This window comes from Magnolia sinica, chromosome 8 (assembly GCF_029962835.1).
Source record: "Magnolia sinica isolate HGM2019 chromosome 8, MsV1, whole genome shotgun sequence".
Classification (NCBI taxonomy): domain Eukaryota; kingdom Viridiplantae; phylum Streptophyta; class Magnoliopsida; order Magnoliales; family Magnoliaceae; genus Magnolia; species Magnolia sinica.
In genome coordinates, this window is record NC_080580.1 from 91,269,376 (window position 1) to 91,284,148 (window position 14,773).

General features: G+C 40.4%; 1 protein-coding gene across 1 annotated transcript; it reads right to left on the reverse strand.

The window, feature by feature from the left end:
- Window positions 1-3,895: 3,895 nt before the first annotated feature.
- LOC131253702 (cyclin-dependent kinase B1-1) lies at window positions 3,896-10,281 on the reverse strand. Its single transcript, XM_058254825.1, has 8 exons — window positions 9,687-10,281; window positions 9,130-9,274; window positions 7,461-7,522; window positions 7,222-7,333; window positions 7,020-7,113; window positions 5,626-5,695; window positions 4,796-4,934; window positions 3,896-4,229 (listed from the first exon to the last, which is right to left on the reverse strand). Exons 1-8 carry the CDS (start codon window positions 9,881-9,883, stop codon window positions 4,137-4,139), a joined length of 912 nt encoding a protein of 303 aa, XP_058110808.1. The 5' UTR covers window positions 9,884-10,281; the 3' UTR covers window positions 3,896-4,136.
- Window positions 10,282-14,773: the final 4,492 nt, after the last annotated feature.

Here is a 14,773-nt window from a genome sequence, read left to right on the forward strand (position 1 = left end):
TTTTGGATCATTGTTGGTTTTATTGGTTTTTTTTTATTTTTTTAGATTTCAAAAATGATTTATTCCATCATATTGTGAATTGCCGATTGGGACGATTTTGAAGATGAGGATCCAATCCGTTGGTGCGAATTGATGGTCATGATCAATGTTTATTTTTTATCAAAATATTTTTGTGATTTTTTAAAACAAATCTAATGCATCGGAATCGATGGTTGCGAATTGCGTTCGAAACTGATTTTTAATGAAATATTTTTATGATTTTTTTGAGAATGACCTGGTTCATTGGATTGTGAATCAACCATTGCAATCTATGTTGGTTTTTATCGAAATATTTTTGAAATTTTTCTAAGAAAGATTTTGTTCATCAAATCATGAAGCGATGGTCGCAATCAATGTTGGTTTTTATTGAAATGTTTTGAAAAATTTTGTATCTTTCCTCACCTTTATGTATTTCTATTGCCGCTGCCGGATTGCGTGAAAAATTTTGTATCTTTCCTCACCTTTATGTATTTCTATTGCCGCTGCCGGATTGCGTCCTACCTCCGCCCAGACAGTAATCCGTCCGGGCAGGGCTCTGTGGAGCCCACTGTGATGTAAGTGTTTTATCCACGCTGTTCAACGCTTTTTTCAGATAATTTTACCATGTGAACCAAAAAAGGAGGCAGGTCCAAGGCTTAAGTGGACCACAAAGTGGGGATTGAATGTCCACCATTAAAAACTTCTTGGGAGCCGGAGAAGTTTCGGATCAAGCTGATATTTGTGTTTTCACTTCATCCACGTCTACATGACCTTATGAATAGGCTGTATGGTAAAGAAACATCACGTTGGCCCTTAGAAAGGTTTCAACGGTGGGTGTCATTATCAGTGCAGGTTCCTTTGGTGTGGTCCACTTAAGCCTTGGACTTGCCTCATTTTTTGGTTCACATATTAAAATTATCTGAAAAAATCGTTGAATGGTGTGGATAACACACTTACATCACGGTAGGCCCCACAGAGCACTGCCTGGATGGATTACCGCCCCGCGGGAATAGGACGCAATCCCCGTCCCCTTTTCAGAGCTCATGAGGACCATCGGGTCTGACCAATGATGGAATGGCCATACTCATCTCCAGACCCTGCACATGTGGGCCACTAGTAACTCTAGTGCTGGCCATCTCTTTACCTGTTGACTGTGCTGTATACGTTAGATTTGACCCATGTATTTGCACATTATGGGCGTCCACCATACTGATGATTATTTCACGAGCTTTTAGCATCGTATCATGGCCTTCCATTTACATGGACTACATTGTCAGATCTGCTTGTCCAGTGGTAAATGAGCAATGACCATCACTCTTGTGAATTTTATCCCAACATTTGGCATACCCTTGGATGATGAAAATACCACTTGAATAATATTCAATAGATCCAGTGGTCCATTCGTACATAGTTTCCTGTTGGCCTTGTTTCATTAGGACTTTAACATGTGCCTATCCTTTGGACAGTCTTGGATCCATTATCCAGATTCATCCAAGTGGACCAAGTCTAATTTTAATTTAGGCCTAGTGGTTGACTAGATGAAACTTCTATTCTAAGCGTGTACCATTTTAATTCAGCCCAAATTGAGTGCATGTTTATGCCCATTTAGTGCTTGGGCCTTCCCTTTGGGGCCAATTTTGGGAACCATTTTTTAGATTTGGACGTCTGTTTAGTTTAAAATTAGCATATAATATGAGTTATTCACTAGATGGACAATAAAAAATATGGACCTTCAAATCATGTTGACACTCAAGTATTAGATTCTAGTGGTCCACTTTATGGACCCTAACAAGGACCTGAATGACTACCTGATTCAGGTAATCATTCTATATAGATTGTCATCCTGTGAATGTTAAGGGTTAGACGTGCATCACTCATTGATGATGATCAGATCATATATAGTCTCGATTCGGCTTAATTGTGGGGCTATTACCTATCTTTTAGGAGTTGATACAGATTGTTGGAATGAGGAATGTGAAACATACCCATCCGTTTCTTTTTAAGGTTCCTCAATTTTTTCTAACAATCAATACCAACAGCCTTATGGGCCAAATCAGACTGATTATTATTTAATCCGTTGTGGGCAAGATTAAAATCGCATTCCTAAGTCAAAATTTGTGGAATTAAATCCAGTTATGTTAGCCACCACAGTAACCTCATTTGGTAAAAGTTTTCACGAATCAAGATTATGATATTGGAAATTCAGTTAAAGGATTGCATTCAGTTGCGTTTATGTCTAATGCGAATGGTGACGAAAACACAGATGATTACTGTTTGGTAGAGGAATGAATAGGATGGAGTAAATGGTGCTGGTGATATAAAGCTGAAAAACTCATCATACCCGCAGGTGTTGAGTGTTTTAGATTTACATAACTGACATCGGCTAAGTTCATATTTAGGAGAATCACTTGCATATTATCACTACCTCCCACAGGAGGAGTGATGATGATGTAACCGATTATCGCTAGGATCAAATATTTGGGCCCATCTTCATCCTAAATAGTTCAGTTGAAAGCCCCAATCAATTGAATTGATAAGTTTAACTGATATATGATTTGATTCATGAATTGTTTTATGCAAACAATTTGCTAATGTGAGTATATTTTACAACCAATTAAAATTTCAACTCAAACGCATTTAGTTCCCATCCTGGACGAGTCTAATTATGTTCAACGAATAGAAGCCTTAGAGACAGTCCTAGGATGCTTACATTTGGAGATCACTTTAGAAAATTCTGAACCATCAAAATCCTTTGAAAATAGTCAGAATATTGATCTTGTAACCTCAAGACATGTATCTGGACATAATGAAAATAAAAAAAGGAAACATGGTTTTAACGAGGGATCCCCAGGATCTCACAATCCTCCAGGTTCTCCAGTTGAAAACCAACTTGGGAATGGATTGAGCCGCAAGCAAGCTAAAGATAATAATTGCTTCTTTTGCAAGAAGTCGGGCCATCAAAAGAAAAATTGCCTAAAGTATAAGCAGTAGCTCGTAAAGAAGGGTAATAATTCTGCTCTAGTCTATTTTGAATCTAATCTAACTGATGTGTCGGTGAATTCTTGGTGGATAGATTCGGGAACTACTATTCACATATGTACTTCTATGCAGAGCTTACTACAGACCAGGCCACCAACTGATGCAAAGCACTCAGTATAAGTAGGCAATGGTGTTAAAATCGACGTAGAGGCAATTGGAGTCTATAGGCTTAGGTTAGAGTCTGGTTACTTATTGGATTTGGTAGATATATTTTGTATGTTTTCTATAAGGCGCAATCTAATCTCTATTTCTCGTTTGGATAAATTGGGATATTCGTTCCAATTTGAGAATAAAAGATTCAGTATTTATCTTAATTTGATTAAAGTTGGCACCGGCTCTATGGTGAACAACCTATACCAATTAGACCTGATTACCTTCCACGTCTATAATGTTATCTAAATGTAGACTAGACTGGGAATTCTTCCATGTTGTGGCACAAGCGATTGTGTCATATAACTCGTGAGATATTAGACAGACTTGTGTGAGAAAGGATTCTTCATTCTCTAAACTTTTTCTACTATAAAGTGTGCATTAATTACATAAAAGAAAAACAGACTAGAACCAGAAAGAAAGGTACAACATGGAGTATAGGACTCGTAAATGTAATACATACGGACATTTGTAAACCATTTCCTACAGTATCCTGAAGTGGACACAGATATTTTATTAGCTTCATAGAGCAGAGGTTGCAGGTCGCCAGTAGTTCCTAGGCACACTTTCCTTTTTGTCTTTTGAAAAATTATACATGAGATGGAAGAAAATGAAACCCGGATCTTTCATATTCCTGCCTTTTCTTTTAAAGCACCAGTTTAACTAAAAAGGAAAAACAGTTTTACCCTTCATACGGATGCCTATCATAGGGGATCATATTTTTTTAAAATAACAAGAAGATGGACACTTAAAAATATAAGAAAGCTCACGATATGAGATAAAGCTGCAACTCACCTTATAAAGTTTACCTAGACGACAATGGCAACCTAAGTTACCAAACTTACCATCATACACAGATTACAAATGATAACAGAGCAAATGGCATCTCCACAATTCTGTTATTGATGAATCATCTGTGGAAGCAAGGGTCAGAACTGTGACTTGTCGAGGCTGTCAAAATAAGGATGATCCAGTGCTGCTTTTGCTGAAATCCTCTCCGCAGGATCATATTGAAGCATCTTCTGTTCAATTCAGAAACAAAAAGTGAATATGTCGTTTAGTTGCCAATTTCAACAGTTGGACTAAATAGAGTCCAACTCATGGGACATTGCGTAATCTGCTGGAGTCAACAAATGGTTTGATGATCCATACAATTGATATATGACAGCATCACCATCAATAGGGAATGCCCTGAAAATCTCCCATCACGACATTGATGCAGCCCTCAAATTACAGTTACATATGTTTCACATCCATATTGAAAATAAAATGTAGTTGCAATTTGGTTGTTTCCACCATATTAGAATAATAACCTTGGGTTAATTCGATAGCAGACCCGAGTGCAAGCGAAAGACAGCCATGTTACGAATTCAAGGAAAAGAAAGCCACAAATGCACTCTGGCATCCCTGTTTTTGTTCCGAACATAAGGAAGCAATACTCAATCACTCACTAATTGAGTAAGAAATAGCTTTGAGTTGTTTCGTTCTAGAAATTGGCTGAGTAATACGTGAAAGTTGAAAGCTCAGTTTCAGAGTTAGTCCCTGAAGATTTGGTAAGGGATAAATAAACAAGGAAAGTGTAAGTTACCGATAAGAGGTCGATGCCCTCAGGTTCTAATGTTGGAACTAAACGTGCCAAATTCTGAGGCTTCCATTGTGGATATTCATGCCAATCCCTCAGAGAGCTTACTCCCGGCCACTGTTCTTCAGTTGGAGTTCCCAGCAACCTTCCATAGCATTTTATCAGAAAAGTAGTTAACAAACAGAGGAACCATACTGAATTCTGCTAAGTTTTGGTATTCTACCGCCAGAATGCATAAAAATCAAGCCACAAAACTGACTATTTTCCAACATTATCATCTATCTTTCAAGGTAAGCACAATTTGGTTTTCCATGGTGGCCATCAATGACACCTTGAGTTTGCATCTAATTGTCCCGGTCAGAAACCATACTAGTCCAAAGGACAGTTACAGAGACTACAGCCAAAGTCATTCTCCCTCCCCCCTTCTCTTAAATTTAAGATTTGACTAAGGCATAATGACTACTTTGGGAGAGTTCCTGAAACTCTATATCAACTTTTCAATGAAGGTAAATATACTTTTACAGTATGATATGATCTGATTTTTCAAGTACCCAATAGACCTTCCAAGAAAACCTTCTTACCCCCATTACTCCAACTCAGTATTGATTAAATCTGCTCAAGTCAGTGAGTTCTTTTGTAGTTAAATACCGTGTTGGTCAAATCAGGTATTCAACTGATCCAGTCCACTTACCAGGCTGATCAAAATTTCAAACCCTGCTCTCATTGTATGAGATATTATACAGTGAAAATAGCAAAAGAAGCATGACTCAATAGAAATCAGTGATTTATGTCAAACAGTCATTTTGTAATCCATAATGCACTTCTGCAACAACTACCTGAAGATGTGAAGCAGTTGCTGCAGCTCTGAGTCACCTGGAAATAAAGCTTGCCTTCTTACCATTTCCGCTGCACAGAACAGATAATTGTATTAAGATCTAAATCATAGAGAACAGAAGCAAGAGAAATGGCTCAGCTGAAAGTGTAGGAGCATATGCAGTGTATGCTCCTACATTGATTTGTTTGGGTAGAAACACAATAGGATCTGTGACTTTGGTTGCTTGAACCTTCTATTTAGAGTGCCATCACAATTTCAGTGTATGAATCTTATGATTCCTAGATGCCCCAACTCAACACATTGTATATGTTCATCATTCTGTTGCGACTTCCACTTTCTAGTTTCTGCTGCCACTATGATAACTGTAATAGGGACTATATATATAATACGGAAACTAATTAGTTGATAAGGACTCATTTGGGTGTTGGAGGTTCCTGAGACAGACAAGTTGCGGTAGAGCTAAATGATGGTTGAGAAGAAGTCATCACATCAACCACAATTTCAGGAACAAAAGGTGGGAAAGCACTAGCACACTTAATATGGCCGAATTTCCTATTGCTCGGCAAAGTTGTCTAGGGAATGCTGCAAACCACAATTCGGCGAGACATCAAAACACAAGCATGCTTTTTCTTCTGTTATTTTTTATATTTGGGTCCATCAATAGAAAAATCCAAGGAGTTGCTGGACGTGCTCTAGGTAATGCTCTTCGGAATCCTAGGACCTTAGGTGGATGAGATTCAGATCTTCCTAGTACTGCTCTGAAGGCTCACATCAAGGACATGAAACATATAAGGAACTTATCTAAGTACAGTAGCATGCAGTACAAATCGCTGAATTGAAGGCTAACAACAAAAACTTAATGTGGATTTCTTGAGCCAAGGAACAATGGGGATTTCAATGTCTCTCCTACAAGAGACCAATTCAATGAAACAGGAACATCAATATTATGGCAATTCATGAAACTACAATACCAAAGACTCCAACCCCACTCATTTCTTGGATATGATGGCTATTAGGCAGTTATCATGAATATTAAATAATTCATGGAGGCAACAATCATTTTTTGTTACCAAAAATCGTGATACCACACATACAACTGAACCAATTCAAACAAACAAATTAGCATTTTAAGGCTAGTCTTCTTCAACTTCATAGAATGCAATGGAAGATGAAGAAAGAAGAAAAAGTTAACCCATGAACCAAGTAATGGAGAATGCGTAAGGAAATAAGCTTCTTCAACCAATCTGACTGAAATATGAAAGCATGCAAATCGCAAACAGTTCACCCTTGGGTCTACCAGGTAAAATGCAAAAGGAAATGAGAGAAAACCAAATGTTTATTATTAATTTTCATCAACACTTAGAAAGAAAAAAAAAAAAGAACAGAAAACCATACCGAATATACATCCAACAGACCACATGTCCACTCCGGTTGAGTAATGTGTAGATCCCAACAACACCTCGGGGGCTCTGTACCAAAGTGTAACAATCTGAAATGGGAAACAAACATGAAATTGAATGGCAGATTTGCTTCAGACACAAGTAATCTAAACCAAATTACATGGGCTGGTTTCTCATTTGCCACTACATATGCACACCTCATGAGTGTAGCTCTTGAGAGGGACTGTGAAGGCTCTTCCAAGCCCAAGATCTGCAATCTTCAGTATGCCTTTCTCTGTGTCCACCAGGAGATTTTGAGGCTTCAGATCTCTGTTCCATGCAGTTCCAACGGATCAAGATCAGGTTTTTGATGTTTTTGTACAATGACATTTATAGAAGGATGGAATCAATGAAATGAAAAGAAAGACGAATGAATAACCAAAAAAAAGTATATAACCTGTGTAGCACTCCGTGGCTGTGACAATGAGCAACTCCTTTGCACAACTGATACAGGAAGCTCTGTAAAGAACAAAACAGAGAAATTCCAGTAAGCTAACATGTTCAAGGTCTGCAAGATCTGGAAATCTGCCTCACAAAAATGGAAAAAGAAGAAGACGAGCTAAAATATAGTGAGAATCAGCAAACAAAATGCAGACATGAAATTGTAAAACGTCTAAAACTAAGGTTTTAATGACAGGTATTCACAATTTCCATAACCAAAAGCCAAGAAATGAAGATTCATATTGAAACCTACAAACAAAAATAGGCTTTAAAACCAACAGGGGTCTGGATAAAGGGTTGCATTCTAACAAACTGACGTCTACAAAACCTGACAAGACGGGTAGGTTTCCATGCCAAATATCTGAAAAATTGAAACAAATCAATACCTAAGGGGTCGGTTGGATGGTGTTAAATGGTTTAAGGTGTAAATGATTTACACAGCCTGTCTATTTGGCTTTACATTGTTTGTATAGCCTGTAAATGGTTTATATCCTGTAATTGTGTATTCACACCTGAGATGGTTCGGAGAAGTAACTCATTAAAAAAAACATTCAAATGGCATATAAGAGTGGATTTTAAAGTGGATCATTAGGTTAAACCATCTCACTAAAGCATAGGGTTGATCCTCACATAAAACCAAGCAGTAGGTGAGCCATAGAAGTGGGCCCCCATGAATTCAAATATTCTTTTATAAGGCTGGCAGCAAGATCTGCTGCCATTGGCAGAGAGAGAGAGAGAGAGAGAGAGAGAGAGAGAGAGAGAGAGAGAGAGAGAGCCATTGGAGTTCTCCCATGTAAATAGCTGTTGTATGCTTCTTTCTGGTAAATCATTTGCTAGCAAATGAAATCCCAGCTTTTTGCTAGTAAATGAAAAGGGAAAAAAGGTAGTAAATCATTTACAACTAGTAGACTATTTACAAGCATTTTAGGGCATCGAAACGCAAGTTGTAAATGATTTACAACTTGCCTCATTTACTACCATCCAAACGACCCCTAAAAGATTTTTTAAAAATGAAGATCCATGGACTAATACCTCTGAAAAGACAGAATAATCACAAGAGAATGTCATATTTTCTGTGAAATGTGGATCATTGATGTAATTGTTCTTAAATCATATATTCAATAGGATATCTTAGAGCATTGTCTATCGAAAGTGGGGGCCCATCAGACTAACAGTCTGAATTCCCAAAGCATGAGCCCCACTTGAGGGCTAGTTTGGCAGTGTGGAATTGGAGAGATTTGTGGGAATTTGCTATTTTTCGGTTGTTTGGTAGCAAGGAATTGGAGGGAGTTGAATTTGAGTGGAATCCAAATCCTTAAAAACAGCTATTTTTTAACCCCACCCCAAAGCTATTATTTCAAATCCACTCGATTCCGAATGGACTAAAATCCACCTGATTCCACAAGATTTCAAATCCATGTTGCCGAATGAGCCTCAAACAGACTTGCATAAAGGAAATCATTGAAATGGAGGGCTTTCATTGCAAAGATCAATATAATCCTTACATCGGAAACTAGAGCTGCCAAACATCTTTAAGACAACACAATTCCATATGGGAAATCAAATCACATAATCAAAATCAAATGTGGCAGTGAACATCAAAATCTGATGATGCGGTCGGTTACCTGAATGACGGAAGGAGAGATGGGCCTCGGATTGGGTCCCTTGCGGTGGGAATCAATGAACTTCTTGAGATCGGTGTCGAGATACTCAAACACCAGATACAGAAGCGGCTTCCCGTTCTTGTCGACATGCTCCACGCACAGCAACCTAAAATTCAAGAAAGAAAGGGAAAAAAAAAAAAAACAGAATTGTATGATACACATCGTTTTCAGTTTGTACAAGTGGGACGCATGGTTCAGTGATCCAGACCGTTGATCGAATCAGTCCCATACTGGATGGACCATGCCCTGAAAAATAAACCAGATTGGAAGATCTTAACCATCCAACCATCCCTTTTCTCGTGATCCAGACCACTGATCTGATGGACCATGCCCCGAAAAGAATAGCCAGATCAGGAGATCGTGGCCGTAGAATCATTAGCCTAATTTCAATCGAATTCGGACAACCAATTTAGAGGGATGGGGAAGTCCAGTGGGGGAGATTCAGGGTACGTGGAGCCCATCGGAGGAGATCGACGGTGGAATGGTTAGGGTTAGAGAAACGGAAGAATCGGACGCACCTGACAACGTAGAGGCAGTGGGAGAGCAATTGGAGGAGGGAGATCTCACGGAGGGCGGTCGGAGGGACGCCTTCTTCGTCCATCTCGAGGCGAGTCTTCTTCAATGCAACGAGCTGTCCTGTGGCTTTGTCCTGGGCCTTGTACACCTTCCCATACGTTCCCTCTCCTACCTTCTCCAGCTTCTCGTACTTCTCCATCCTCGTCCGATCGATCTCTGACACACACACAGAGAGAGAGAGAGAGAGAGAGAGAGAGAGAGAGAGAGAGAGAGAGAGAGAGGTGGGAGGCTGTGGACGTTTGGATTTTTTGAAATGGAGAAAGGAGGGAAGGGAACAACTTGGATACTCTGACGGAGTACAGTAGTTGATACGCTGTCAGCCGCAAAGATGGTTATACACGATCGTAGGAGTAACTCAAAATAACTGTCCAAATCATGGGCCTCTATCGAGATGGATCATAAACCGAATATTTACACTGATTTTATTTTTTTAATGCGTGAAGATTGAAATAAGAAACAGCCATTGGATTAAACTCAATCAACAAATAACCAGTTATGAGAGGTTAGGATTGTTCGATCTATCTAATTTTGGAATGATGAGATATTTATAATGGGTCCCACAAACCCAACGGTTTAGATTCAGGTAATAATGGGGCGCGGCTTCCGTGGATCCCCGGATCTGGGACCCGGGAACCAGAAATGTGGGTGGGACCCTGACCGTGGGGCCTACCTAAATGCATGCATTATATATCTACGCCGTCCATCGTTTTTTTTTTTTTAGTTTATTTTAGGAAATGATCCAAAAATGAAGCAGATATAAATTTTAGGTGGACCACACTCCAGGAAAGAGTAGTTATCGATCATTAAAAACTTTTTTTTAAGTTACAAAAGTTTTAAATCAAAGTAATATTTGTGTTTTCCCTTCACTAAGGTATTGTGTGACCTTATCAACAAGTTCAGTGGCAAATAAACGTTACAATAAACGCTACGAAGATTTTAAGGTGGGCGGTCAATGACCACCTTTCATGCGGAGGTGGTCCACTGAGATTTTTATCTGCTTCATTTTTAAGACTGTCCTAAAATAAGTTGGCAAAATGGATGGATAGTGGATATATAATGCATACATCAACGTACGCTGCACGGTCAGGGCCCACCTACATTGATGGCTCCAGGGTCACCGCTAAGTGGAGTTCCCAGGGGTGGGTAGATCATTTGTTGTCTAGTGTCTTGAATCTATCCATAATAGAGTTTGTCGATGTCATTGACAAACCACTCTATTCTATCAAGTGACTGACGATGCTATTGTCCGATGCTTGATCCCATCGAGAAAATGTAGAAAAATCTTATTGATTATTAGACAGTTTTGAAAGTTGTTACTCAATGGCATTAAAGGTTCTTCGATGTTATCAACTGGTCCCCGATAGCTGTTAATGTCATCAAAGGCACACACAAAACTATGTAAGTGTGCAATTTGTTTCCTAATCCTGTTATGGTAGTATATATATAGCCTATGACATAGGCTAAGACTTTTCCTCTTAGGACTTGGATTGGAAAGGTTTCATCTCTTGTAACTTCGTTTTTTCATAATGCATTTTCATTTTGTGTTGTGAATTTTTATTTTTTTTTTCCTAAAAAGGTTTTTCTATGTAAATTTGAATTGTCCTCTAGTTAGATTTGCTTGTGCAATTGTAATTATCTTGTTTAATTCCTCTCGGTGTACTTCTACAAATCACACCATCCTTGACAATATGGCTCACCTTGATGTATGTGTGTTGCATTCATTCCATTCATTTGTTTTGCCTGCTCATTTTGCAGCATGAACCAAAAAAATACAGCAGATCCAAATCTCTGGTGGACCACAGTGAAGCACTGGTGATTACTATTGAAAACTTTTTGGGGCGCAAAAGTTTTGGATAAGCTTATATCTGTGTGATCTGTTCATCCTGTCCATCCGTTTTCAAGATAATTTTAGGGCATTATCCAAAAAATAAAGCAGATACAGTAATCAGGTGGACCATACATACGAAACAGTGGTGAGTGACCATTAATAGGCTACACGAGTTTTGTTTTTTTATCAAGCTGATATTTGTTTTTTATCTTCATCTAAGCTCATGTGAACTAATCAACAGCTTGGATGGAAAATTAAACTAAGGAAACATTAAGGTGAGCCCTACCAAGTTTTTTAACGATAGGGTGTTCCATCACCTGTGTTTCCCATAATATGATTCACCAATAATTGGATCTTTTTAAATTTTGGTATTATGTTTTAAAATGATCCGAAAAACAGTTGGTGAAAAACAGATGGAACAGCATATGTGTGTGGTTCATGGCATAAATTGTGGTTCATCAAAAGGTCGGACAGCAAATAAATATTTGGTGGCCCCATGTAGGTTTTAACGATGGAATTCAATCACCACAGTTTCATGTCACAGTCCACCTGAGATTTAGATCTGCTGCATTTTTGCAATCATGCCCTAAAATGAGCTGAAGAAACGGATGGACAGCATGAGTGTAAGATACAAACATCATGGTAGGCCCCACAATCAGGGAACCACGAGAGCAGTTTAGGTGAGGCCCCCAGCCTCACCCAAGACGGTGCAGCCCTTACAGTGGGGCCCACCTTGATATAGGTATTCTATATCCACCCCCGTCAATCCATTTTGCTAATCATTTTGGGGCAAGAGCCAAAAGTTGAAGCAGATGCAAATCTCATGTGGACCAGGACCACACTATAGGAAACATTGGTGATTGTACGCTCCACCATTAAAAACGTCCTAGGGCCCACCACCTGGAGGTGTACACTAACCGAGCTAGCTCGGTTAGCTCGCTCAACTCGACTCGGTTCGGTTCGAAGCTGAGTTCGAGCCAAGTCGAGCTGATTTTTTGAACTCGAAAATGAGTTCGAGCCGAGTTCAAGCAGGCCCTAGCTCAGCTCGGATTGACTCGGTGTGTGTGTATACACACACACACACACACACACACACACACACACACACACACACACCCTAAATCCTAATCCCTTTCCCCCCTTTTCAAAATATGCCCGACCCTCTCCCTACTCCCTCTCTCCCTGCCCTTGTTCGTCCTAGACATACGCCCGACCCTCTCTCCCTGCTCGTCCCAGAGTCCCGGCCGCCCCTCTCTCTGCTCGGCTGCTCCCTCTCTCCCTAGCCACCCCTCTTAGCAAGGTATTCTCTCTCTCTTATCTCTAGTTCGTCCTAGACATACGCCCGACCCTCTCTCCCTGCTCGTCCCAGAGTCCCGGCCGCCCCTCTCTCTGCTCGGCTGCTCCCTCTCTCCCTAGCCGCCCCTCTTAGCAAGGTATTCTCTCTCTCTTATCTCTGGCCACCCCTCTCACCTCTCTCATCTCTCTCTCTGCTCGTCCGGCAAACCTCTCACCTCTCTGCTCTTTTAACCCCCCCCCCCCCCCCCCCCCCTCTCTCGTCCCGCCCGACCGACCAGCAAGGTCAGCAACCCGAGTACCCAACCAGCAGAGGCCCTCTGCATCTCTCTGCTCATCTCGACTCAAAAGCTCGAAGCTCGAAACTGGCTCGAACTTGGCTCGAACTGGTCCGACTGCTGACCAAGCCGAGCTCGAGTTGGAGATGCTGGCTCGATCACCGAGCCGAGACAAGTTCGAGCTGGGTGTGCCTGGTGACCGAGCCGTGCCGAGCTGAGGCCAGCTCGAATCGGTTTGGCTCGATGTACACCCCTACCACCACTATCCAACCAGTTGATAAGGGGTGTGGATTAGCTACTGACAGGTTGAGTAGCGAGACTAGCTACTGAAGTGACGTCAGCAAGTTCTGTGGGCCCCACCATGATGTATGTTTTGTATCCACACCTTCCATCCATTTGGAGATATCATTTTAGGGCAATATCCAAAGAACGAGTTAAATCCAAAGCTCCAGTGGACCCAGCACAGAAAACAATGGGACAGTGACGCCCACCATTAAAAACTTCCAAAGGCCGCAAAAGTTTTAGATCAAGCTAATATTTGTTTTTTTTCCCTTATTTCATGTCTTTTTTAACTTTTGAACAGGTTGGATTTCAAATAAACATTATGATGGGCCTTAGGATAGTTTCAATGGTGGGAATCACTCTCCCCACTGTTTTCTTTGGTGGGGTCCACTATAGATTTTTATTTGCCTCATTTTTTGGTTCATACCCTAAAATGATATCTAAAAATGGATGGACGGTGTAGATATAACACATACATCATAGTAGGGCCCACGGAACTTGATGTCACTTCAGTAGCCAACTTGCTACTCAACTTGCCAGTATTTAATCCCCGTCCGTTGATAAGGTCACACAAACCTAAATGAAGGGGCAAAGTTCCAAAAATTTTGTGGCCCACAAGAAGTTTTTAATGGTCAATCACCACTGTTTGCCATGTTATGGTCCAGCTGAGAGTTGCATCTAGTTCATTTTTGAGCTCATGTCCTAAAATGATACGGCAACACCAACACAAATGGATGGTGTGGATATAGAATACATAACATGAAGGTGGCCCCCTTTAACTGGGGCCATTGATTAGGGGTGTACATAGAGTCAAATCAAGTCGAGCTGGCCTCAGCTTGACTAGGCTCGGCCACTAGTTGAGCCCAGCTCGAACTCGGCTCGGCTTGGTCCTCAAGCCTGACTGGCCAGCTTGAATCAGTTTGGTCAGTAGCTTGGGCCAGTTCAAGTCGAGTTCGCCTGTGCAGCATTTTCACAAACACATAGACTGCACATTCAAAATCTCACTGTATGTAAAACAGCAACGGTAGTTTTACAGGTATTTTATCAAACACCTTCTAAGCAACATAAAAATCAAGAAAAAAATAGTATTTTTTTCATATACATACCTTCCTTGCCACCAGCCACACTTGGTTGAGTCATTTCATCAAACACTTGGTGAGCAACATCAATATCAAAGTAACCGAGTCACTGAACTAGTTTAATCCGTGTTCGATTCGAGTTGGGTTCAATCCGAGTCAAGTCGAGCTGGGGCCAGCACAAACTCATTTTTAAGCTAAAAAAATCAGCTCGAACTCAGGTTTGAACCAAGTCGAGTCGAGTTATAGCGTTGATAGATACATGCTCCCGT

Coding starts and splice junctions, on each gene's coding strand:
- LOC131253702 (XM_058254825.1), bottom strand. CDS start 9,883: ATGGAGAAGTACGAGAAGCTGGAGAAGGTAGGAGAGGGAACGTATGGG. Junction 7,334..7,460: donor AGCCACGGAGTGCTACACAG/GTTATATACTTT, acceptor TGCATGGAACAG/AGATCTGAAGCCTCAAAATC. Junction 4,935..5,625: donor CAACTGCTTCACATCTTCAG/GTAGTTGTTGCA, acceptor ATGCTATGGAAG/GTTGCTGGGAACTCCAACTG.